The 27,775-nt window shown below is 38.8% G+C and overlaps 1 protein-coding gene across 3 annotated transcripts in view; it reads left to right on the plus strand.

Annotated features, from left to right (window-relative positions):
* MXI1 (MAX interactor 1, dimerization protein) overlaps nucleotides 1-27,775 on the plus strand; it is an 84,843-nt gene that overhangs the window by 15,931 nt on the left and 41,137 nt on the right. For 2 of the 3 annotated variants that reach the window (XM_064595262.1, XM_064595261.1), the window contains exon 2: nucleotides 2,151-2,283. In XM_064595262.1, coding sequence (XP_064451332.1) covers nucleotides 2,151-2,283 — 133 coding nt within the window. Of the gene's footprint in view, nucleotides 1-644; nucleotides 880-2,150; nucleotides 2,284-27,775 lie in introns of those variants that run through there. The other variant, XM_064595263.1, reaches the window with a different exon arrangement.

Genomic DNA, 27,775 nt, shown 5'->3' on the forward strand with positions numbered 1-27,775 from the left:
ATACAGAACTACCTCTACGTGGAAACCAAGGTGGAAGAAGGGCCTCATGGAAACTTTCTGTGGTACGGATGGGATCATCCCCGGTTTCTGAACCGTGATCTTGGCTTTTCAAATGCTTGTGTGTGCGCCAGCCGAACAGCACATTTTGCGATGGGGGAACTGAGGCATGGAAGTTACATGAAAAAGTGGTAGTAGATAGAGGACTAGAACATGGCACTTCAGGTAATGAATGCTCCAGGTCCTGGGCACCCGCCGGAAGTCGCTGAGAAAAGAGCTTCCCGGTAACTGGCTCAAATTCTTCCTTCCCAGAAGTAAAGCCCAGATAACTTCTTAGTCTTTACACCCTGGAGACAGAAGTCGCACTGGACTACATTTCCCAGCAGCCATTGCGGAATTTGGCAAAGCGCCGGCGCACTGTGTGTGTGTGTGTGTGTGTGTGTGTGTGTGTGTGTGTGTGTACACTACCAATCCCGGTGTGCAGTGGGAGGGGGCGGGACTACATTTCCCAGGAGGCAGAGGAAGGGGCGGGATGGGGCGGGCCTCGGTGCTGCGCCCGCCCCTCCCCCGTGCTCGCGCGGAGAGGTAAACAAACCGCGCGCGGGCTGCCGGCTGCGGCGGGCGCGGCGGGGGCGGCGGGGGCGGCGGGGGCGGCGGGGGCGGCGGAGAGCGCGCCGAGCCGCGGCCGGGCTGGCCCGCCCGCCCGCCGCACATGTGCCGGGGCGGCGCCGGCCTGTAGCCGCCTGCGGCGCCTCCTGTCGGCCGGGGAAGGGAGCACGGAGAGGCCCCGGTCGCCAGCAGCGGTGCCCATGGAGAGGGTGCGGATGATCAACGTGCAGCGCCTGCTTGAGGCGGCCGAGTTTTTGGAGCGCCGAGACCGAGGTAACGGCTGGGCGCCCCCGCCTCCGCCACCACCCGAGCCCGCGCACTCCTCCGCGCGGGGAATGCGGTGCGATGTGTGAGGGGAGGGAGGGCGCGGGTGGGAGGAGCGGGGTACGTGCGTGAGCAGGGGAGGCAGGGCTGCGTGCGTGAGGGGTGCGTGTGTAAAGAGGTGCGTGCAGGAGGAGTGTGAGTGAGGAGCGCGTGTGTGAGGGGAGGGAGGGTGCGTGTGTGGGGAGCGGTGCGCGGGCGACAGGTGCGTGCGTGAGGAGGGGTGCGCGTGTGCGGGGAGGCAGGGGTGCGTGTGAGGAGAGGAGCGCGTGTGAGGGGAGGTGCGTGGTAAGGGGGGTGTGAGGAGGGGTGCGCGCCTGAGGGGAGAGCGGGTGGGGAGGGGTGCGGGTGATGGTGGGCGCTCGGAGCCGGCGAGGGGAGGGGTGCGGGAGGGGCCGCGCGGGCCTGTGTGTGCCGGGAGGACGAGGATCTGGGGGCAGAGGGGAGGTGGGCCAGAGCAGAGGGAGGGAGTGTGTTGAGAGTGGGCGCCAGCCCGAGGACTTGGGAGGCAAGAGGGAAGAAAGAACTGAAGCAAGGGGGAAGGGGGCGGCGCAGGTAGGGGTGGAGGCGGCGAGGCTGGCGGCCGAGGAAGAGAATGCCTGCCGAGGAGCCCGTGGGGAGGAGGATGCACACCTGTGGGGAAGGGACCTCTGAGAAACTGAGGTGGGAGGAGACGGGACCCCATTTAGGGACCGAGACTCGAAGAGTTGTAAAGAGACTGGGGAGTGAAGAGTAGGAACTCTGGAAATTAAAGTGTCGGGGGAGAAAATGTCCTCCGAGATGAGGCAATTGAATGGTTTGAAATACGTGAAAATGGAGCGCTAAGTGAGACACCTAGAATGGAGAGAGTTAAAGGGGGGTTTCGAGGCGGGTGAAATAATTGAGGTGGGTGGCTACTAGTCTCAGAAATCAGTGTGTTTCAGTCAAGAGTTTTGGAGAAAAGGATTTTGGAGAGGATGGAGAAATTACTTGGTTTAGAAGAAGTATTTGTACCCCTTTCAGGTGATGGGTTGGGTCTGTATATAATGTTACAGGATCGATGTCCTGGGAAGGACTGACTGAGAATTTTATCTTCCAACCAAAAAGGGGAAAAATGTTAACCTCCTTTTCTTCTGCTGTTTTCAGCAGCATTTTACTGCAGGGACTTTAGATCTGTGGATCCATGGATTTGGGTACATTCCTGTTATCATCTCTCTCTCTTTTTTTTTTTGCTGTCTCTTTAGAGTGTGAACATGGCTATGCCTCCACGTTCCCCTCCATGCCGAGCCCCCGGCTGCAGCATTCAAAGCCCCCAAGGAGATTGAGCCGAGCACAGAAACACAGCAACGGGAGCAGCAACACCAGCACTGCCAACAGGTAGCAAGCTGGGAGGTTTAGAAAGGGCAGCTGGAGGGAGGGAGCACACACTCAGGCAAAAGTGCAGGCCCTCTCGCCTCAGTTCTCTAATACCAAGTCTGGAGCAACACTGAATAGCCAAATGAGTTCCTTTACCACCATCCCTGGAGATTTGGCCCTTTTAAACTAATAAAGTCTGGATATCATAACCTGACTTTGTGTGGAAGGGAAGGAGTAGAATCCAAAAGAAAACCAAAGAGTTCTTGCTGGGTTTATTAAGTGGGGAGATCTGTGTCTGAGAGGGACAATAAATTAAGAGACTTGACAGCATGTGTCCATGCATGCAACCACATGCTAAAAGTAGTCTTGGGCCAACTTTAAACTTGGACGATCCAAGAAGAATTTTTAAAAACCAGAAATAGCTCAGGCAGGATATAAAGCAGAATCAAGGGTTCTGTTAAAGGAATAAAAATATTTGGTTAGAGTAGGAAGTTAGTGGGCAAGGTCTATTTGTTATTTAAGGGTGAAAGGGAAGACCATGCTATGAAAGTTGTATCTCTTAACTTGATAAGATTGAGTTGGTAAGGGAGCTTTTAAAGAAGAAGAAGAAAAAAAAAAAAAAACACAGAGAAAGAAGATGCTTATTTTTCAGTCCAAAGAGATCTCTAGAAAATGCTTGTCTGTATGTACTCAGACATAGTTGACTTCCATTTTTTTGAAAACTTTTGGTAGTGCCTGGCTGTCTTTTCAGTGTTTTGTCCCAGAGGGTCAGTGAATTCTAAGGATTCAGCTCATAGGAACTTTTGAAAAGGTCATCTTTAAATCAACAGATGCTGTTTTTTCCATTGACAAGAGGAATTAAATGAGACCTTTTTTTCTGATCCCCAAAGCTTTGTCTAGAGAATGTAAGCATTTATTTTGGAGAGGCACAGAGCAATCTCTGGGTAACTAAGGTTGCCTGAAGAGTTTGGGGAACTCCAGACAGGTAGTTGGGTAGTCACTTGGGGAAGTAGATTGGGGAGAGAGCAGGAATAGGGGCTCTTACTAATAGATGCAGGAAACTTGAGGCTCCTACAGATAGTAATTAGAGCTCAAAAGTTTGGATCTTCCCACTCTGCATTTTTGACATTGCTGAGGCAAAACTAGGATTCACCCTTCCCCCTTTGACTAATCTTTAAAGCTGTGTGTTTCCTTTTTTGGCTTCTTCATTAGGACTATTCTGTGTTTTTTTGTTTTTTTTTTTAAAGATTTTATTTATTTATTTGACAGAGAGATCACAAGTAGGCAGACAGGCAGGCAGAGGGAGTGGGAGAAGCACTCTCCCTGCTGAGCATGGAGCCCAATTCAGGGCTCCATCCCAGGACCCTGGGATCATGACCTGAGCCAAAGGCAGACACTTAACGACTGAGCCACCCAGGCGCCCCTATTCTGTGTTCTTTAAACTTAAATTTTTTTCTTTTTAAGATTTTATTTATTTATTTGACAGAGCGAGAGAGGGAACACAAGCAGGGGGAGTAGAGGAGGGAGAAGCAGGCTTCCAGCCGAGCAGCGAGCCCCATGCGGGGCTCGATACCAGGACCCCGGGATCATGACCTGAGCCGAAGGCAGACGCTTAACGACTGAGCCACCCAGGCGCCCTCAAACTTAATTTTTAAAATTATAAAAATAGTTAGCTATAAGCTTAATATGCTGTATTTATGTTTATGTGTTGGTCGGTCTAGAGGGTTTTTTATGGTATGATAGTTTTGGAATGAAAATATGTAATATGATATGCAGCATTTGAACAAATAAGTATGAATTTTTTTGTTCTTCACAGTTTCTCTGGTTCAGTGTCAGCAACTAGGATCTATATTTCAAGAATTCAAATTCATGGGTTTTTCAGTCCAGATGTAGATTAAAAAAGGTTTTTTTTGTTTTTGTTTTTTAATTTAGAGACATGCAAAGAGTATCACATAGGAAACCAGACCTGGGTTTTGTCATGCTACAAGTATTTACTGAGTCTTTCCTATTTTGTAGAAATCAGGTAAATGATCTTACTACATTTTTTCTTCGTCCCTCTTCTCATCTGTAAAATGAAGGGAACGACTACATATTTACCAAGGTCCGTTTTTCCTCTGAAGTTCTATGGCACTGATTTATTGACAGTTCTAGAGATCAATTACAATATTAGTTATTCAGTATACCACTCCATCATTGCAGATGTGGCATTGTTACTAACAATTCAAGGATTATAGATGCATAAATAAGATACACGTTTCTAGATTTTACCAGTTATGTTACAGGTCATTAGTAAATCTTTGTCATCTATTGATTTATACCTTGCTCAGCTTGGGGTTTTGACTAAGTGGTGTTTCTGTTTCATGGTAGTGTTCCTGTTAGGATTCTACTATTGTGTGTGGGACCACAGTGCTAATTACTGTATGTTTTAACACAGCATATCAGAAAATCTGGAAAACTACAGGCATGCCATGTTCTTATAGTACCCATGGGAAAATAATTATGTATACATTGGACCACCCAAGACTAAGGAAGATAATTTTTCATAGGAATATAAGTAGTAAGAAGAAAAGAAAAAGAGAGAGCAAGAAATAGATTTTAGAATATATTAAGGTCCACCCATGTGTGGGGTTTGACTGGGACCTATAGATGAGAACTAGTATGTTAAAGTCAAACACTAGAAATTATTATTCCTTACCATTTGTTTAAAACTTCTGCTTCAAGGAATAGAGGAGCTGAGGATCAATTTCCAGTGCTGGGGTATATGGGAAATGGGGTTGTTAGTCCATTTGAAGGAGACCTTATGTCCATAAGGTCTGTTAACTTTAGGCCTATTACTGGATTAGTAGAAATTTTATTATATTGGTTACATAAAGCAGAAAGAAATAAGACTTGTAAAAATTCTCCATTTATTAGTCATCTGAAACAAGGAAAGGAATAGAGTTATGAGCATATCTGTCTTATTTTCCTGATCAAAAAGCTACTTGTGTGGAAGTTGCTGTTACTATTATGCATCTTGGACGTTGATATCTTGTTTGTCATAAGATGATATTTGTTTCCCTGACATTTTAGCATCTTTCAGATATAATTTTGGTTGGCTTTTCCCCCCTAATATTCTCAGGTGTAATATGATCTCCCTGATATAACTCCTAATATTTTAAGTCTTGAAATCTTATTTTCACATAAGTACAAAGGAGAGAAAGAAATAAGTGATATAATGTGATATTACAAACATGTACCTTGAAAATCCCAGTAATTTTATCATTTGATATCCTTCTAACTGACAATTCAGAAGTGGGACCTATAATATGTAATTATTTTTTAAATACGTGGTTGACTTTACTGTAGTCTTGGTCATGACCTTCTGGCACATTTCCTAAAATCACCCTTCCTAAGATGTTACTGCTATTAGAAAACCTGGCTGCAATTGCTATCTGGCTTATTGAGGAACGTCACATAAGCTCAAATTCCCAGCTTTTTACTGTTTGGTCTCACAACTGAAAAATTTAAAGATCTATCATCTTTAAAACTCTACTAATGCTACTCTACCTGGCTTCATTATAACACTGATTTTCTCCTAAGTATCTCTTGAATCTGCCTTCTTTTCCCTTATCTTCTTTACTTCCCTCCTAATGAGATACCATCTATCTTTCACCTGGAGAACTATTGTAACCTCCTAACTGGTATCCATGTAACTACTCGTGCCCCATATACAATTCTGATGAATTATATTGGCTAGCTTTCTTTCAATTTCTTCAATACACCATGTTTCCTCCTACTTCAAGGTCTTTGCACATATTCTGTTCTTTACCCTTTTGCCGAGTTGTCTCTATCTAATAACACTCTTATTTCAACTCAATCATAACTTCTTCAGGGTAGCCTTTTCTCATGAGCCAAAGTAGATCAGGTGTTCACATGATGACACTCCTACTTTTCCTTCATGGTGTTTATCATAGTTTGTAGAAATACAGTTCTCTGATTGATAAATTCATGTCTCATTCATTGGACTAAAAACTCCATGAAGGCAGAAATTGAATCTCTTCTGCTTAAGGATTTATCCCCAGTATCTATCACAATGCCTTGTACATAGTAGGTGTTTCTTAAAAATGGAAGGTTTTCAAACTCCAGGTAGACTACCCTCTGTGGAACTGAATTTCTCTTTTGTGCTGAGTACCATATTAAAGTCTGGAAGAAGAAATGATGCAACTCCTACTTTGGCAAACTCTGATTACATTGTATTCTAAAGGATGTTAGCGATAATATACTTGGAAAGGAAGATAATATGTAGTAGTTGAAGACTAAAAATCTCCAACTTCTTTTAAATGTATATTATAGTATACTATAGTATAATATATAGGTATATTAGAGTAGACTATAGAATGTCGCAATTAATTTTAAAGAACACTCATTGCCATCCTGTCGTGAAAATAAAATATTAAAACATATCCGCAAGAACCATATGTGTGTCAAATATTGGCAATAAATGTTGGTATGAGTCTGACACATAGTAATTGCCTTTTTAAGGTGATGTAGAAAGTAATAGTAAGTACCATTGCCATCCTGTCGTGAAAATAAAATATTAAAACATATCCGCAAGAACCATATGTGTGTCAAATATTGGCAATAAATGTTGGTATGAGTCTGACACATAGTAATTGCCTTTTTAAGGTGATGTAGAAAGTAATAGTAAGTACCAATTTATGTTTGAATTTTAAGTTGATGAAAAATTTATTCTATTTGATATCCTTTGGATAGTAAAGAATCTCACAATACCAGCCACATTTCAATTCCACTTGCTAGGATTGAGGACATTAAAAAACAGAACAGCTTTCCTTTTGCTTATAAGGCTTTATTTTAACTTTTCTTAAACTACAGAATTATGAAATGTTTTAGTCTTGAAGGGAATGATTGTATTGTTACATTTTTAGCTTTAAAGACTTTTTGGTTGTCTTCTTCATGGATTATTAGTTTTTTGGGGGAAGTAGTGGTGAATTCTTTTTTTAAGAAACTATCCTTTTACCAGTAGAAGTAATTTGAAATTTGTTATATCTTCTATTTTTATTCTTAAATATGTACCTCTTTGTTCACTGAATAGTTGAATGAAACCTTATTTTTATTGTGAAATTTCTTTTTACTATTCTATACTTTTCAGATTTTCTATATCAAGAAATTGTTCCTGAGTCTCTATCGAATAGGTAACTCCTAGAGTACCAGGACAAAAGTAGAGATTAGTAGCAGTTAAACTCTTTGTGATGTTAGTATTGTTCTTCAGTATTTTCCAAATGTTGAGTGATTAACACCTCCTTTGTGATATTTTCTGTGATATTCTGTCTTCCCCTAAAACTGAGTTTAAATGAAAAATTATCAAGAATTATGGGGCACCTGGGTGGCTCAGTCCTTAAGCGTCTGCCTTCAGCTCAGGTCATGATCCCCGGGTCCTGGGATCGAGTCCTGCATCGGGCTCCCTGCTCAGCAGGAAGCCTGCTTCTCCGTCTCTCACTCCCCTTACTTGTGTTCCTTCTCTCACTGTGTCTTTCTCCGTCAAATAAATAAATAAAATCTTAAAAAAAAAAAGAATTATTTATGTACCTCACTCTAAACAAACTCAGACTTTCCATTAAATGCTTCATTGAAGCATAAGTTTGCTGTTGGAGTTTCTCAAGGACATATTCCCTTATGGAGGTGTTGTTTCAAGGAACCTTGATGATCATGCCTTGTAAGTCAGGAGGATAGCTGCTTCTGTTCCTATTTGATTAGCGGCCTTTTTCCAGAATATTGAATACATGGTGTGGAAGATCACAAATTATAAAAAGGGAATTCAAGATTTCATTCGGTATAGTTCTCTGCTTTATGAAGGTAAGATATTATCACTCATTTTATGATTAAAACTCATGTGGCCTGGAGATGGTAAGAGATACCTAAGTATAGGTGGTGGTTGATTTAATATCAAGCTGGATTTTCAGCAGAATGTGCATCATTCTAACCAGATGAGACTGTTGACCTGAAGAAAGCTTTTTCTTCTAGATTTCTCCTTGCAAAGGAAACAGCATTGCGTTCTTTTGGACATAGTATGATTCTTTGTCACTTCTTAAGTGAAGACAGTTTTGAAGATACTAATGTAATCAAAGAGCTTTGATGGTATTGTTTGATAAAATGTATTTCTAGATCCCATTTTTGGTCAATAGTGCTGATGTAATATAAGCATGCGTATTTTTTTGTTAGATTGTTTTTATTTTTCATTTTGGCTTCCTACATTTTAAAATACTGGCAGCTTTCTCCCCCCTCTGCGCATGTATGTAGGAGTGTGTGTGTATGTGTGAGAGAGAGTGTATGTGTGTACACCATCTTCATTACCATTTGATGAAGGAAACACATGTTGTCAAGTAAACATATAAGCATATTATTTCAAACTAAGAAGAGTTTAATATAGGAAAAATGGATGATCCTATGAGGAGTATAATGGGGAGGACCTGATTAATTTTGATAGATGAAGGAAGGCATCTCAAAAGTTGAACCTCTTGCTTTATCTTATCTTGAACATTTTTTTCATGTTCATACACATTTGTTAAATCATGTTAAATTATAGCATGATATTCTGTTTCATGTGTATACCATAATTTGTTAAGCCAGTCACCCATTGATGACATTTAAGTTATTTTTAGATTTTTTTCATTCAAAACAGGGCTACTCTGAACATCTTTTTGCAGATACCTTTGTACATTTGTCCACCTAGATTCTTAGGAAAACATGAAGAATTAGAATTGTTGGGTCAAAGGGTAGGATCCATCTTCAATAATAATAGTAACCCCTTGCGTTTAACATACTACTTGTCTATAAAGCCCTTTAATGTATATTATTACCTCATTTGAATTTCAGAACAGTTCTGTGGGGTAAAATGAAGATATTTTCCTTATTTTTTTTGATGAGGAAACTGGACTGGCATGCAAGGTAACTTGCACAGGTAGAACTAGGAGATAAGACAAGTCCCTGGGATTTGTTTCTCTGGGATCAGCAAACAGCCCTTAGTAATAAAATTTTTTTCTTTTTTGAAGATTTTATTTATTTATTTGACAGAGAGAGACACAGCGAAAGAGGGAACACAAGCAGGGGGAGTGGGAGAGGGAGAAGCAGGCTTCCCGCTGAGCATGGAGCCCGATGCTGTGCTGGATCCCAGGGCCCTGGGACCATGACCTGAGCTGAAGGCAGATGCTTAACGACTGAGCCACTCAGGCGCCCCTGCCCTTAGTAATAATTTACTTAAAAAGTAAGACTTAGTGACTGTAACCTGAAATTTATGTGTTAGTACTCTCCTTTTCTGCTCTGCCAAATGTCTGAAACGTGTGGTCTGCATCTGCTGCTTTAATGCTTTCCCACCAGTGCTTTTTCAACTTTTGCAATTTGCTTCCTCAATTTGCTTCCTTTTTCACTAGTTATTGATACTGCTTTCTTAAAGGTAATTAGTAACCAAATTTTCTGAACTTATACTATGTACGTAGAACATGCTTCTCTACCATAGAGGAGCTTATGGTGTATTTGGAAAAATATGTGTGTAATGAAATGGTAAATTAAACAAGTCAGTAAGATGTTATAAACATGGCTGTATTTGTCAGATGACAGTATACAGATTAAATTATTTAAATTCACAGAAGAGATTACAATAGGTTATTGTAGAAATGTTATAGATTCACAGTATATACTTATTCATTAACTTTGACATACATTCAAGGAGATACAGGGATTCCATAACTTAGTATAAGTGAAATTCCTTATGTTTTATCTAAGTAATTTCTTATAAGAGAATATATTTGGTTTGGTAGATAATTTTGTTATTAGTGTTACTACATACATTTCAGGGGAAAAGTGTTGTGGGTTTTCTTTCTATTTAGTTTTATGACATTGGATAAAAACGTTTCTGTGTGGTATTTATTTCATTATGTTTCTTTATTATGGGAAGTATTTTTGATAGTCTTTTGAAAACACTATATAAACACCATTTGTGGAGGCCACGTGATGAGAGCTTCGGAGCCATTTGAAATGGGCATTTTTAAATTATAAATAAAATTATAAATAAAAAAATAATTATTTATTTATTTTTAAAGATTGTATTTATTTATTTATTTATTTATCCATGAGAGACAGAGGCAGAAGCAAGCTCCCCACGGAGCAGGGAGCCTGATGCAGGACTCGATCCTAGGACCCTGGGATCATGACCTGAGTGGAAGGCAGACGCTTAATGACTGAGCCACCCAGACGCCCAAAGAATGTAATTTTAGTCTCAATGTATTTTGATAAAGCAACTGATTTTCCTTTATTCTTATTTTGATTAATTAGACAAGGACAATTAGGATTCTCTTTTAGGACCTGTAAAGAACCTTTCTTTTTATGTAATAAGAGACTAGAGGGTAAAATGTAAGTTTGTCTTGGTATTAGAGGAAATGTAAATTTTGAGGTTTTTAATTTCGATTACCATAATTTTGTGTGGGAGTATATATATCTTCAATATGAATAAAAGGAAAAAAAGTGATCTTCAGATTTCATAAAAACTCTGGATGACATATTGTTGTTAATAGTGAATCTGCTAGGATTGGTTTCTATAGTCTTTGTTGGTAACAGTCAATGCACAGAAGTTACAATTTAAAATTTAGACTTCTAGCCTGGCTCTAAAACCATTTGGTGTTCTTAATATTATCATTTTAACATGTTATTCAGTCAGTTATCCTCTGGAAGGCTTGTTACTTTCCTGGAAATAGTACTATAAGCCAAAAAGAAATATTTGAATCTCATTTTTCTATAGAACCATTGCTTATTAGGGAGGTTCCTAAAAGCTCAAATTTTAATATTTTTATGGAATTTATCACAAATATATTTAATCCATTTAAAGAAAAAAATATATAAAATGTATATTGTATATATATAATGTATAAAACTTATATATTATATATGTATTATATACATATAATGTATAACATATAAATATATAATATATACTTATAAAATATACATAAGTATGTAAATATAAATATTACATATTATATATTATTAAAATTTATTATTGTATATATACAATGTATAAAATTTATGTATAAATAATTAAATAGAATTACATGGTGGTAATCTAACAATGTAAGGTTAAAATGCCATAGTGTATGTTATATAGTTGTAATTTTCTTAGTAAGTCATGCCTTATTTCTTTATTTCTTTATTCATTCATTGGCAAAAAGTGGATGGTGGGATGTGAACTATAAGAGGACAGGGACTTTGTAATTTTAGAGTATTTATATTCCTAGTGTAGGTACTCATTAAATACTGAATGAATGGCTGAATACTTTGAGCACGATCATATACATCTGAAGGTATTTTTTAATGAAATTGACATTTTTTAGAAGACTTTTATTTATTTATTTAAGATTTTATTTATTTGACAGAGAGAGACACAGCGAGAGAGGGAACACAAGCAGGGGGAGTGGGAGAGGGAGAAGCAGGCTTCCCACAGAGCAGGGAGCCTGATGCTGCCAGATCCCAGGACTCTGGGATCATGACCTGAACCAAAGGCAGACGCTTAATGACTGAGCCACCCAGGCGCCCCTTGAGAAGACTTTTAGAGAGACTTAGGCACAATTGATTGCTTTGTATGAAGTTGATCTAGGGGTGTTTAATATCATTAATCTCATTGTCAGTTTATTTGTGGCAGGTATACTTACTGGACACAAAGTTATGTTTGTGTTTTTAAAATTGAAGTTGAAGCCCCTATTATTAGAATAGCCAAGTAACGTGTTTCTTTTATTCTTTAAACAAACATTTAAGTATCAGTAGGAATTTAATATTCACTTATTAAGTACCAGTATGTGTTTCATTTTGGTAAATAGCTTGGGTGTTAATGGTAGAGTGTAGCAAGCGTGAGATCCTGTCCTGTGGGATGAAGGCCCCCTACTCCACATGTTCACAGGAACACTTGAATGTGGATGATCATAGCATTATTCATGACTGCCAAAAGCTGGAAACAAAATATCTGTAAGCTGCTGAATGAATGGACAAGCAAAATGTAGTATGTTCATGTAGTGGAATGCTCTCCAGCAATAAAAATAAACAAACCACTCATACATATAACAAAGTGGATGAACAACAAACACATTAAATAGGGTCAGATACATAACAGTACATATTGTATAATTCCATTATGTGAAATTTATTTTAAAAAAGGCAGAACTATAGAAATTAGAAAGCAGGTCAATGGTAGGCGAGGGATGGGAATGGAGATTAACTACAAATGGGCATGAAGGAATTTTTGGGGTGATAGAAGTGTCCCAGAATTGGATTGTGGTAAAGGTTATGCAACTGTGTAAATTTACTGAAGCTCATTGAACCGTACCCTTAAAATGGGTGAATTTTTTAGTTTTTTTTTTTAAACATTTTATTTATTTATTTGACAGAGACATACAATGAGAGCAGGAACACAAGCAGGGGGAGTGGGAGAGGGAGAAGCAGGCTTCCCGTTGAGCAGGGAGCTCGATGCGGGGCTCGGATCCCAGGACCCTGGGATCATGACCTGAGCTGAAGGCAGACGCTTAACGACTGAGCCACCCAGGCGCCCCTTTAGTATGTAAATTATACCCCAGTAAAACTGTTAAAAAAAATTGTCTGTTGCTGTTTACTGCAGTAAGATAAGAAGAGTCTGAACATGTGACAGGTGCTAAAAAGAGCTAAAGGTGGAATGAATGAATATTAAACAATTAGGCCTTCAAAACTTGAAATAAACCAGTAAGGGGTTAGGAATGGGGAGTGTAGCCGGTTGGAAAAATTACCTCCTCCTTTCTCCTGGAGCTGCCAAAACGAGATTCAGCTATCCTCCCAGCCTCTCATCCCTTACTTCCTTTGAGAATCACTTTTCTGTATGATGTACTTGCCTTACACAGTAAGATTCTTTGAAATAGATGTACAATATCTTCTGCTTCTAGTACTATAGGGAAGAATGGAATATATTAACAATAAAACTTGGGATCAACTTCAAAAAAATGGGCTTTATATTTATTATAATTAATGCTGTTAATTATGGTACTGTTCATTTCTTTTCCCTCCAAAGTATCTATTGAATGTTTATTTCATGCCTGACTCTATCCTAAAATACCAGATTACAATTTGGAAGTCAAAAGATTTAGGAAATCACCGATATTTTCTGCATTTTTAAAGGTTTTTAGAATATTGCTCTGTTATCATATATTATGTGTTATCACACAGTAAATGTCCTGTTTTAACTTTTAGAAGTATGCTTAAGAGCAATAATTTTAATTTTCAAAATTCTCTGTAGTTTTTAATATTGCTCTCTCACCTAAAAAGTGATGATTTCATGAATAAGGTGTAACTTTAGTATGTATTAGATGCTTCTTAATTTCTGGCACTACTAAGGATAGAAAGTGAAGTAATTATCTTTTATTTTAAATTCATAACACTTAAAAAAGAAGTAACAGATGTATATAGTTGTAAGAGTCTGCTAGTACTAAATGGCTTATAAAGAATAACATTCCTCTGCCTCATCTCTCCCCTTCCAGTTTCTACTTCCTAGTGGCTACCACTTCCAGTAATTTAACAGTTCGTCGGCTGTTCGCTTTATTTCCTTTTTTTTTTTAGTTTTTACTTATTTAAGTAATCTCTACACCCAACATGGGGCTTGACCTCACGACCCTGAGATCAAGAGTTGCATGCTTTAACGACTGAGCCAGCCAGGCACCTGTGCTTTCATATTTCTAAATAAGAAGCTTATTCTGGGGAGCACTGGGTGGCTCAGTTGGTTAAGCATCTGACTCTTAATTTCCACTCGGGTCATGATCTCAGGGTCATGAGATCAAGCCCTGTGTCAGGCTCTATGCTCAGCATGGAGTCTGCTTGAGATTCTCCTTCTGCACTTCCCTCTGTTCTCTCTCTTTATCCAAATAAATAAAATCTTTAAAAAATTTTTTAAAAATAAGAAGCTTATGCTATTTATTATCTGTTGATTTCCTGTTATGGAAGATGAAGACTTGACTGTGTATATGCTTGACTAACAGCAGATTAATCATATGCCGGAAATGAAAAATTTTTAAAAATACACATAAATATAGATATTTCCCAAAGGAATGAGGCTTTTAAATAATGTATTTTCTAGTACTTTGTATTATTAGTCTCCCACAATAAGGAACTAATATTTTATTCTCATTTTTGAGTATTTTGTGGTACATTAGATTATTGCCTCGATTTCTGGATGAGGCTTATTACTTTTTAAAAAAATAAGCTTTATTTGGATATAATTTTTTTTTTTAAAGATTTTATTTATTTGACAGAGAGAGACACGGTGAGAGAGGGAACACAAGCAGGGGGAGAGGGAGAGGGAGAAGCAGGCTTGCCGCTGAGCAGGGAGCCCGATGTGGGGCTCGATCCCAGGACCCTGGGATCATGACCTGAGCCAAAGGCAGATGCTTAACCACCTGAGCCACCCAGGCTCCCCTGGATATAATTTCCATACAATAAAATTCCCCAATTTTTAGCGTATGAGTCAATGACTTGACATATGTATACAGTCACGCAACCTCCAGCAAAATTATGATATAGAACATGTTTATCACCTCAAAACATTGCTTCATGCCTCTTTACAGTCAGTTTCCTATCTCTGCCTCTTGGCCCTCGCAGCTTCTCATCTGTTTTCTGTCACTGCAGTTTTGCCATTTCTAGAGTTTCATATAAATGGAATCATGTATATACTCTTTTTGCATCAAACTCCTTTCACTTAGCATAGTGTTTTTTGAGATTCATGTTTTTCTATGTTTCAGTAGTTCAGTTTTTTATATTACTGAGTAATAATCCATTGTATGGATCTATCACAATTTGTTTATCCATTCACCAGTTGTTAGACATTAGGTTGCATATAGTTTTTAGCTATTACAAGTAAAGATGCCTTTACTTTCATGGACAGGTCTTTTGTGTTTTCATATTTTTAGATAAATACCTAGGAGTGGAATTGCTAAGCAATATAACAAATATATATTTAACTTTATAAAGAAATTGTCAAACCATTTCCCAAAGTGTCTGTACCATTTTACATTCTGACTAGCAGTGTAAGAGACTTCCATAGCTCCACAACCTGGATAGCACTTGGTATTGTCAGTCTTTTAAATTTTAGCCATTCTAGTGAGTATGGCATGATAACTTGTGGTTTAGATTGCATTTTCCTTATAACTAATGATCTTGAGCATCTTTTTATGGACTTGTTTGCTATTGATGTATCTTCTTGGGTGGAGTATCTAATTACATTTTTTGACTTTTTTCTTTTGAGTTGTTTGTTTTCTTGTTGAGCTGTAAAGAGTTCTTTGTAAAGTCTAGGAGCATCTGGATGGCTTAGTCGGCTAAGCATCGGATTCTTGGTTTCAGTTCAGGTCATGCCAAGGTCTTGGTTTCAGCTCAGGTCATCTCAAGGGGCTCAATCAGCAGAGAGTATGCTGGGAGTCTGCTTGAGATTCCCTCTCCCTCTGCTCTTCCCTCCCCCAAATAAATAATAAAATCTAAAAAAAGAGACTGTTATCCAAAATATACAAAGACTTTAAAAAAGAGTTCTTTGTAAATTCTGGATACAAATTCTTTATTACATATTTGTTTTGCAGATGTTTTCTTCTACTTAGTGGTTTGCCCTTATTTTCCTAACAGTGTCTTTTGAAGAATCAAAGTTACATATTTTGATGAAGTTCAGTTTGTTTGTGTTTTATTATTCATGCTTCTAATGTCCTAAAAAAATCTTTGCATAATCCAAAATCATGAAAAATTTTCTCTTTTCTCCTAGTAGTCTTATAGTTTTAGGTTTCATATTTAGATCTAAGTTTCATATAGAGTTAATTTTTGTAGAAGGTGTGAGGCAAAGACTAAAGTTCATTTTTTGGCAAATATACTTTTTTTTTTTTTTGAAAGATTCTACTTTCTCCATTGAACTACCTTAGGATCTTTGTAAAAAATCAGTTGACCACATATGTGTGAATCTATGATTGGTCCATTGATCAGAATATTTATTTTTATTCCAAAACCACAATGTCTTCATTACTATAGGTTTTGTTTTTGTTTTTTTTAAAAGATTTTATTTATTTGACAGAGAGAGACACAGCGAGAGAGGGAACACAAGCAGGGGGAGTGGGAGAGGGAGAAGCAGGCTTCCCGCCAAGCAGGGAGCTTGATGTGGGGCTCGATCCCAGGACCCTGTGATCATGACCTGAGCCGAAGGCAGACGCTCAACGACTGAGCCACCCAGGCGCCCCCATTACTGTAGGTTTTTAAGATTTTATTTATTTGAGAAAGAACGAGAGAGAGAGCATACGAGTTGGGGGGAGGGGCAGAGGGAGAGGAAGAAGCAGACTCCCTGCTGAGTAGGAAGCCAGATGCCAGCTCAGTCCCAGGACCCGGAGACCATGACCAGAGCCAAAGGTAGACACCTAACTGACTGAGCCACCCGGGCACCCTACTGTAGTTGTTTTTTTTGTTTTGTTTTAATAAGTCATGAAATCAGGTGTGTAAGTCTTCCAGGGTCGTTCTTCTTTTTCGGAAGTTCCTTTGACTATTCTAGGTCTTTTGCAATTTAATATACATTATAGAATCTGCCTGTCAATTCCTACAATAAAACCTATTAGACTTTTGTGCTCAATATCGCTCAGCATCAGGGAAATCCAAATCAAAACCTCAATGAGATACCACCTCGCACCAGTCAGAATGGCTAAAATTAACAAGTCAGGAAACGACAGATGTTGGCGGGGATGCGGAGAAAGGGGAACCCTCCTACACTGTTGGTGGGAATGCAAGCTGGTGCAGCCACTCTGGAAAACAGTATGGAGGTTCCTCAAAAAGTTGAAAATAGAGCTACCCTATGATCCAGCAATTGCACTACTGGGTATTTACCCCAAAGATACAAAAGTAGGGATCCGAAGGGGTACATGCACCCCGATGTTTATAGCAGCAATGTCCACAATAGCCAAACTGTGGAAAGAGCCAAGATGTCCATCGACAGATGAATGGATAAAGAAGATGTGGTATATATATATATATATATATATATATATATATATATATACACACACACACACACACACAATGGAATATTATGCAGCCATCAAAAGGAATGAGATCTTGCCATTTGCAACGACGTGGATGGAACTGGAGGGTATTATGTTGAGTGAAATTAGTCAAAAAGAGAAAGACATGTATCATATGATCTCACTGATATGAGGAATTCTTAATCGCAGGAAACAAACTGAGGGTTGCTGGAGTGGGGGGTGGGGTGGGAGGGATGGGGTGACTGGGTGATAGACACTGGGGAGGGTATGTGCTCTGGTAAGCGCTGTGAATTGTGCAAGACTGTTGAATCTCAGATCTGTACCTCTGAAACAAATAATGCAATATATGTTAAGAAAAAAAAAAAGAAGAAGGTAGCGGGAGGGGAAGAATGAAGCGGGGGAAATCGGAGGGGTAGACGAACCATGAGAGATGATGGACTCTGAAAAACAAACAGGGTTCTAGAGGGGAGGGGGTGGGAGGATGGGTTAGTCTGGTGGTGGGTATTGAGGAGGGCACATTCTGCATGGAGCACTGGGTGTTGTGCACAAACAATGAATCATGGAACACTTCATCTAAAACTAATGATGTAATGTATGGGGATTAACATAAGAATAAAAAAAACCTATTAGACTTTTGATGGGGATTGCATTGAATCTCTAGATTAATTTAGAGAGGCCTCACACATCAGAACAATACTGAATTTTCTGATTTATGAACATGGTATGTCTCTCCATTTACTCAATTATTTAGATGTTTTCATACTTCAGCAATATTTTGTAGTTTTTCAGAATGTGAGTAATGTACATATTTTGTTAAATTTATCCTTAGGTATTTATTATTCTTTGATGCTATTGTGAATGGCAATTGAATTTGGTATATTAGTTCTAATAATTTGTATATTCCTTAGTATTTTCTAAATAGATAATAAATGATATTGTCTGCAGTACAGATATTTTTACTTCTTCCTTTCCATTCTGTATGATGTTTCTTTTTTCTGCTTTATTTTATTGGTGAGGACCCCTAATACGATGCTGAATAGAAGTGGTGAGAGTGAACATTCTTTTTTGTTCCTAATCTTGAGAAAACTTGCATTCTTTCACCATTGAGTATGATAACTGTACTTTTTGTAGATGCCTTTTCACAGGTTCGGGAAATTCTTTCCTAATTTACTGAGGTTTTTTTTTTTTTTTTTTTTTTAAGATTTTATTTATTTATTTGACAGAGAGAGACGCAGCGAGAGAGGGAACACAAGCAGGGGGAGTGGGAGACGGAGAAGCGGGCTTCCCGCCGAGCAGGGAGCCTGATGTGGGGCTCGATCCCAGGACCCCGGGATCATGACCTGAGCCGAAGGCAGACACGCTCAACGACTGAGCCACCCAGGCGCCCCTGTTTTTTTTTTTTTTATCATGAATAGATGTTGAATTTTGTTAAATGATTTTTCTGCATTTATGGAGATTATATTTTATTTTTCAAATTATTCTGTTAATGTGGTCCGCTACATTGATTGGTATTTTTGTTTAATCTTAAGTCAATCTTGCATTCCTGGAATGAACTCGGTTTGGTCATGTGTATTTTGTAATACACCAACCACCCATCGTTAGTGCAGTGTCCACAGGTTTAAGGGTGCAGTTCTCAGCGTGACTGCCCTCACTACAGATGCGAGCTGTACTAACTGGCTACAAATCTGGGGGTCCTTAATCCCCTCAGGTTTGGTAATTCACTAGAACTACGCACAGAACTCAGGAAAGCACTATACTTATGACTACAAATTTTATTGTAAATAATATAAATCGGGACCAGCCAAATGAAGAGAAATATAGGGCAAGGTCTGGGAGAGTTGGGAACATGGACCTTCTGTGTCCTTTCCCTGTGGAATCAAGATGCTTTACCTTCCTGACACATTGATGTGTTGACCAACTAGGAAGCTCACCTGAGCCTCAGATTCCAGAGTTTTTATTTCAAAATCATTGTAGTCATAATTGAGTGGCCAGTGAATCACTGGCCACATGATTGAACTCAGTCTCTAGTGACCGTTCTCTCCCTGGAGGTTAGGAAGTCAGGTGATACCAGTGGCCCAAAGCCCCAACCCTCTAACCACACAGTTTGTCTTTCTGTCGTGACCAGCCCTCAGTTCAAGTCATCTCTTTAGCATAAACTCAGGTGGTGGTCCAGGGCCCACCGTGAATAATGTAGACACTCCTATATCTTTGGAAATTCCAAGGTTCCACGAAGTTGGGACAAAGACCAAATTTTTAATTATAAGACTGATTCTTTGTATTTGCTGTTGGCTTCAATTTGCTAGTAGTTCGTTAAGGATTCTTGTGTCATGAAGGATAGTGATCTGTTCTTTTATTTTGTTTTGTTTTTTCCCAATGTAATTTCTTTGGTTTCACTACCAAGATAATACTGGCCTCAAAATGAGTTGGGAAATGTTCCCTCTTTCTTTATTTTTTGAAAGATTTTATGTAGGATTGGTATTATTTATTCCTTAAATGCTTAATAACACTTGCCAATGAAAACTTCTGGGCCTGGAGTTTTCTTGTGGGAAGGTTTCTGATTATGAATTCAATATCTTTAATAGTTGCAAGAGTATTCAGGGTTTCTAATTCTTCTTGAGTCAGTTTTAATAATTTGTATTCTTTCAAGAAATTTGTCCATTTCATCTAAGTTGTTTGAATTTGACATAAAGTTGTTCATAATATTCTCTTATCATCCTTGTAATATTTGTAGGATCTATAGGGATGTGCACTCTTTCATCCTGATACGATTTTTTTGTATTAGTAATTTCTGTCTTTTTTTTCTTCATCACTCTTAGAAATTTATCAATTTTACTGACTTTTTTAAAGTTAACTTTTGGTTTTATTGATAGTCTCTATTGTTTCCTATTTCTTATTTTGTTCATTCCTGTTCTTGGCTTTATTATTTCTTTCCTCTACTTCAGAGTTTCTCAGCCTCGGCACTATTGACAATCTTGACCATAATTCTGTTTTGAGCATCACAGGATGTTCAGCAGCATCCTTTACCTCTCCTCACAAAATGCCAGTAGATTTCCTAGTTGTAATAGCAGAAAATGTCTCCAGACATTGCCAAATATCTGCTGATGAGCAAAATAGCCCACAGTTGAGAACCATTGCTTATCTTCTTTCAGTTTAGTTTGATTCTTTTTCTACCTTCTAAAAGTGAAATCTCAGAGCATTGATTTTAGACTCCACCCCCAACATAAGGATTTAATGGGTTTTTTTTAAAGATTTTTTTTTTTTTATTTGAGAGAGAGAGAATGAGATAGAGAGAGCATGAGAGGGAGGAGGGTCAGAGGGAGAAGCAGACTCCCTGCCGAGCAGGGAGCCTGATGCGGGACTCGATCCCGGGACTCCAGGATCATGACCTGAGCTGAAGGCAGACGCTTAATGACTGAGCCACCCAGGCACCCAATAAATAAGTCTTTTTTTTTTTTTAAAGATTTTATTCATTTGAGAGAGATAGTGAGAGAGAGAAAGAGCACAAGAGGGGGGAGCGGGAGATGGAGAAGCAGACTCCCCGCTGAGCAGGGAGCCCGATGCGGGACTCGATCCCGGGACTCCAGGATCACGACCTGAGCCGAAGGCAGCCGCTTAACCGACTGAGCCACCCAGGCGCCCCATCATAAGGATTTAAAGCTAAACATTTCTCTTGAAGCACTGCTTTAGCTGCATTGAACACATTTTGATATGTTGCATTTTCTTTATCATCCTTCTGAAGATATTTTCTGATTTCTTTGTGATTCGTTCTTTAACCTGTGACTTCTTACTTCCTTCCTCTATTTCTTTGGGTCTAACTTGCTCTTCTTTTCGTAGCTTCTTAAGGTGAAAGACCATTGATTTTGAACCTTTCTTTTTTTTCTAATAGAATTTAAAGCTAAACATTACTGTTATGAGCATTGCTTTAGCTACATCCAACAAATTTTGATATGTTGTGTTTTTATTATTCAGAATATTTTCTAATTTCTCTGCATTTTGTTTTTTGATTTGTGGCTTACTTTCCAAATATTGCTGTTTTTCTAGATATCTTAATTATTTTTGATTTCTAATTTAATTCCATTGTGCTTAGAGAACTTTGTGTAATTTTAGTAGTTATAAACTTATTGAAAATTATGCTTTACAAAGTGTATAACTTGCATGTTTATGTAGTGAGCCAAAAGATTTATCAGAGGCTTAAATTAGGTTGTTTGGTATATTTGAAATAAGAATTGTTTTTTTACTGAATTCAGTTCATATGTAATTAAAATTTTTTCCCCTGTTTATTGAAAATGTACATACAGGGGCACCTGGGTGGCTCAGTTGTTAAGCGTCTGCCTTCGGCCTGGCTCAGGTCATGATCCCCAGGGTCCTGGGATGGAGCCCCACATCGGGCTCGCTGCTCCACGGGAAGCCTGCTTCTCCCTCTCCCACTCCCTATGCTTGTGTTCCCTCTCTTGCTGTGTCTCTGTCAAAAAAATAAAATCTTTTAAAAAGAAAATGTACATACAGAAAAATACAGATTCTAAGTGTACAGCTGGATGAATTTTCACAAAGGTGAAGAAATAAAATATTACAGACTCTTAGAAACCCTTCCCTTTGACTCTTTCCAGTCACTGTCACCCCCTCCCTGAGGTAACCACTATTCCAACTTTTGATACTGTAAATTAATTTTGCCAGTTTTGAACTTTATATGAATGGAGTTATGCTGTGTGTATTTTTGTGTATCTGCCTTTTTTCATTCAGCATTATGTTAAAATTATGAAGATTCATCCATGTTATTGAATAATAGTTTATTTTCAGTGCTCTGTAGTATTACATTGTATGAGTATTTCACAGTTTATTCATTCATTCCATTATCGATGGACATTTGTTTCCAGTTTTTGGCTAGTATGAAAAGAAATAGCATTGTTTTGTATGTCCTTTGATAACATACATTAGTTTGATATATGCCTATGAGTGGAGATGGAGTCCTAAGGATTGTATATATTCAGCTTCGATATATAAGTTTTAAGGGAAATTTTATTGATTGTAGTTATTGTTATGCATCCTTTTTAGACACTTGCTTTTTCTGTGGCTTTAGTTATTGTGGTGGTTATGTTTTTGTCATTGTTAAGGAAGAAGCAATATGTTTCTTATAAGGCAGTTTTCCTAAAAGCCTGTAATATTCAAGGTTTACTATTTTTAATGGTTTTTATAAAAATGTGTACTTTTGATAGAAGCAAATACACAAAATTACTGTTTTGAAGTAATTACTTCAATAAGGTATGAAGCTGAGCCTGGGTGGCTCAGTTGGTTAAGTGCCTGTCTTCAGCTCAGGTTATGATCTCGGGGTCCTGGGATCAAGCCTCCTATTGGGCTCCCTGCTCAGCAGGGAGTCTGCTTCTCTCTCTCCCTCTGCCCCCACCCCCCACATGTGCATATGCGCTCTCTTTCTCTCTCTCAAATAAAATCTTTAGAAAAAAATAAGCCATGAAGATGAAAAGTATGACATAGGGAATATAGTCAGTAAAATTGTAATAATATTGTTTGGTGACGGGCACCTGGGTGGCTCAGTTGGTTGGGCGACTGCCTTCGGCTCAGGTCATGATCCTGGAGTCCCAGGATCGAGTCCCGCATTGGGCTCCCTGCTCGGCAGGGAGTCTGCTTCTCCCTCTGACCCTCCTCCCTCTCATGCTCTCTGTCTCTCATTCTCTCTCTCTCAAATAAATAAATAAAATCTTTAAAAAAAAATATTGTTTGGTGACTACACTTATTGGGTAAGCACTGAGTAATGTATAGAATTGTTGAATCATTATGTTGTATATCTGAAACTAATATAACACTGTATGTTAATTATACTTCAATAAAAATTAATTTAAAAAAGAATTACTTTATTGTCAGCATGATCTTCTATTACAGTGTTTTTCAAACTTTATTGAACAATGTATTATACCACTAGCAGCAAAAAAGTCTATATTCTTGTCAGCCCCCTTCAGGAATATACTTCAGAGATCCCTGCTCTAATGTAGCTGAAATTTTCTGTTTTTCTTGCCCTTTGAGTATATGTAGAGGAAATATAAACTTTAGGATACAATTGGAAGATACTTATTTAGCTTCAGAGAATGTTATTTTCATTGTGTGGAGGGCAGCATTTATTTTACAAAGCAAGTGAAACAAAAATGTTAACAGATTTGGGTTTTGCTCATTAATTCAACAAAGAGAGAGAGGTCTTTTCTTTTGCTGGAAGAGAATATTAATTCTGGGAAGGGGGCTTTTATTTTTCTTCCATGGTGGTACTACTCTTGAACTAAACTGTACTATTTTGTTCAGTTTCAATTCTAGGCTTCATTTCATTGACTGCCACCAAACTACACCCTAAAGAATTAAAAGTTTATGTATTAGAGCTGTGTTGTAGTCCGCGAAAAGTCACAGATCTGGTTGAGATGATGATTCCCATTCAAATAGTGAATTCATCAGCGTGTCTCTCTCTTTTTTTTTTAAAGATTTTATTTATTTATTTGAGAGAGAGAATGAGAGAGAGCACATGAGAGGGGGGAGGGCCAGAGGGAGAAGCAGACTCCCTGCCGAGCAGGGAGCCCGATGCGGGACTCGATCCCGGGACTCCAGGATCATGACCTGAGCTGAAGGCAGCCGCTCAACCAACTGAGCCACCCAGGCGCCCTCAGTGTGTCTCTCTTAAAGGGATATTATTTGGGGAGAAAGATTACCTGTGATTCAATGATAAAATGATAGAAATGTCTTTTCTCTGTCCTTGGAAGTTGTTAAGCATTCAGAGTAAGGGTGTCTGAAAGGCGTACAATTCATTAGTGTTTGCTTTCAGAGGGGCATTTTATTTGGAGAAGAAAAGTGGGCTAACCCAGTGGATTATTAGAACTTCTCAACTTTACAGAGAACCAACTTCCCATAATTGAATGTAGCAATGGTACATTACTGGAAGGGTTTGGCTGGACACACAGGCTCAGAGAAGCAAAGAGCTTGTTTCCGAGTGTGCTAGTATGTGATACTCATTTATTGCCCGCACTATTTGGATCATTTTTTTCTTTGTGTCTATATCATCAGTCATCTTTCTCTCTGTCATACCCTAAACCTTGTACTGTTTTCACAGCTGACTAAATGACCAAAACACTTATCTTTTCTTTCAGTTTCTTTTTTCATCATTATGGTGGTTTATTTCCAGGCTAATTTCAAGTGTTATTGAGAATTTATCAATTTATTGATCCATGTAGTATACTTGATTGTTTTAGATAGTATATTTTTAGTTTTGTTAAAAATAATACAAGTAGGGGCACCTGGGTGGCTCAGTCGTTAAGCGTCTGCCTTCGGCTCAGGTCATGATCCCAGGGTCCTGGGATCGAGCCCCACGTTGGGCTCCCTGCTCAGCCGGGAGTCTGCTTCTCCCTCTCCCACTTGCCCTGCTTGTGTTCCCTCTCTTGCTATCTCTCTCTGTCAAATAAATAAAGAAATATCTTTAAAAAAAGAATAAAAAAAATAAAAAGAGTAGTTGGAATGGCTAACATTTACTGAATGTTTTATGTGTTAGATGCTTTTACATATTTTTCTCTAATTCTTACAGTAATCCAGCCAAGCCACGTTATTATTCCAGTTTTACAAATAAGGACACTGTTAATCAGAGAAGTTAAATAATTTGTTTAAAGTTACACAGCTAGGGGCGCCTGGGTGGCTCAGTCGTTAGGCATCTGCCTTCAGCGCAGGTCATGATCCCAGGGTCCTGGGATCGAGCCCTAATCGGGCTCCCTGCTCCTTGGAAGCTTGCTTCTCCCTCTCCCACTCCCCCTGCTAGTTTCCCCTCTCTCGCTGTGTCTCTCTCTGTCAATAAGTAAAAAAATCTTAAAAAATAATAATAATAAAGTTACACAGCTAATGTGAGTGATAGAGTTAATAGACTCAGGACTTTTTCCCTCTAACACCACAGATCTTTATGACCTATATATTGTTGTTCTCTGGTTTTGCTTTGGACTTCACACCTCTGCTCATTTTATTTTATTTCTTTTTCTTCCAAGTTTTTATCTAAATTTCAGTTAGTTAACATACAGTGTAAGTTTCAGGTGTAGGATTTAATGATTCATTACTTACATCTAACACCCCAAGTGCTCATCACAAGTACCCTCCTTAATACCCATCACCCATTTAACTCGTCACCCTGCCCACCTACCCTCCAGCAACCCTCAGTTTGTTCTGTATAGTTAAGAGTCTGTTTTATGGTTTGCCTCTCTCTCTTCCCTCCCCCATGTTCATCTGTTTTGTTTCTTAAATTCCACATCTAAGAGTGAAATTATGTGGTATCTGCTTTTCTTTGACGGACTTATTTCTTTTAGCATAATACTCTCTAGGTCCATTCACATCATTGCAAATGGAAAGATTTCAATCTTTTTTTTATTGCTGAGTAACATTCCATTGTATACATATACCACAACTTCTTTATCCATTCATCAGTCGATGGACATTTGGGCTCTTTCTATAATTTAGCTATTGTTGATAATGCTGCTGTAAACATCGGGGTGCATGTGCCCCTTGGAATCAGTATTTTTGTATCCTTTCGGTAAATACCCAGTAGTGCAGTTGCTGGATCATAGGATAGTTCTGTTTTTAACTTTTTGAGGAACCTCCATACTGTTTCCCAGAGTGGCTGCACCAGCTTGCATTCCCACCAACAATGTAAGAGGGTTCCCCTTTCTCTTGCCAAGATCTTTTGTTTCATGTGCTGTTAATTTTAGCCATTCTGACTGGTGTGAGGTGATATCTCATTGTAGTTTTGATTTGTATTTCCTTGATGATGAGTGATGTTGAGCATCTTTTCATGTGTCTGCTGGCCATCAATATGTCTTCTTTGGAAAAATGTTTGTCTTCTGCCCATTTTTTTTTTAATTTTTTTTATTCTTATGTTAATCCCCATACATTACATCATTAATTTTAGATGAAGTGTTCCATGATTCATTGTTTGTGCATAACACCCAGTGCTCCATGCAGAATGTGCCCTCCTCAATACCCACCACCAGGCTAACCCATCCTCCCACCCCCCTCCCCTCTAGAACCCTGTTTGTTTTTCAGAGTCCATCGTCTCTCATGGTTCGTCTACCCCTCCGATTTCCCCCGCTTCATTCTTCCCCTCCCGCTACCTTCTTCTTCTTTTTTTTTTTCTTAACATATATTGCATTATGTGTTTCAGAGGTACAGATCTGAGATTCAACAGTCTTGCACAATTCACAGCGCTTACCAGAGCACATATCCTCCCCAATGTCTATCACCCAGTCACCCCATCCCTCCCACCCCACCCCCCACTCCAGCAACCCTCAGTTTGTTTCCTGAGATTAAGAATTCCTCATATCAGTGAGGTCATATGATACATGTCTTTCTCTTTTTGACTAATTTCACTCAACATAATACCCTCCAGTTCCATCCACGTCGTTGCAAATGGCAAGATCTCATTCCTTTTGATGGCTGCATAATATTCCATTGTATATATATACCACATCTTCTTTATCCATTCATCTGTCGATGGACATCTTGGCTCTTTCCACAGTTTGGCTATTGTGGACATTGCTGCTATAAACATTGGGGTGCACGTACCCCTTCAGATCCCTACTTTTGTATCTTTGGGGTAAATACCCAGTAGTGCAATTGCTGGATCATAGGGTAGCTCTATTTTCAACTTTTTGAGGAACCTCCATACAGTTTTCCAGAGTGGCTACACCAGCTTGCATTCCCACCAACAGTGTAGGAGGGTTCCCCTTTCTCCGCATCCCCGCCAACATCTGTCATTTCCTGACTTGTTAATTTTAGCCATTCTGACTGGTGTGAGGTGATATCTCATTGTAGTTTTGATTTGTATTTCCTTGATGATGAGTGATGTTGAGCATCTTTTCATGTGTCTGCTGGCCATCAGTATGTCTTCTTTGGAAAAATGTTCATGTCTTCTGCCCATTTTTTTAACTAGATTGTTTTTTGGGTATTGAGTTTTAGAAGTTCTTTATATATTTTGGATACTAACCCTTTATCAGATATGTCATTTGCAAGTATCTTTTCTCATTCCAAAGGTTAACTTTTAGTTTTGTTGATTGTTTCCTTTGCTGTGCAGAAGCTTTTATCCTGATGAAGTCCCAGTAGTTTATTTTTGCTTTTGTTTCCCTTGCTTTGGGAGACATAAGTTGTTACGGCTGATGTCAAAGAGGTTACTGCCTGTGTTCTCTTGTAGGATTTTGATGTTTTCTTGTCTCATATTTAGGTCTTTCATCCATTTTGAATTTATTTTTGTGCATGGGGTAAGAAAATGATCCAGTTTCATTCTTTCGCATGTTGCTGTCCAGTTTTCCCAACACCATTTGTGCTAAGGTCTGTCTTTTTTCCATTGGATATTCTTTCCTGCTTTGTTGGAAAATTAGTTGACCATATAGTTCTGGGCCAGCTATGCTTTTTTACTTATGCTCCCTTCCACTTGGTAT

The sequence above is a fragment of the Mirounga angustirostris genome, unplaced genomic scaffold, assembly GCF_029215605.1.
Source record: "Mirounga angustirostris isolate CCGP_5_RB_7025 unplaced genomic scaffold, mMirAng1.0.hap1 SCAF_6, whole genome shotgun sequence".
Taxonomy (NCBI): domain Eukaryota; kingdom Metazoa; phylum Chordata; class Mammalia; order Carnivora; family Phocidae; genus Mirounga; species Mirounga angustirostris.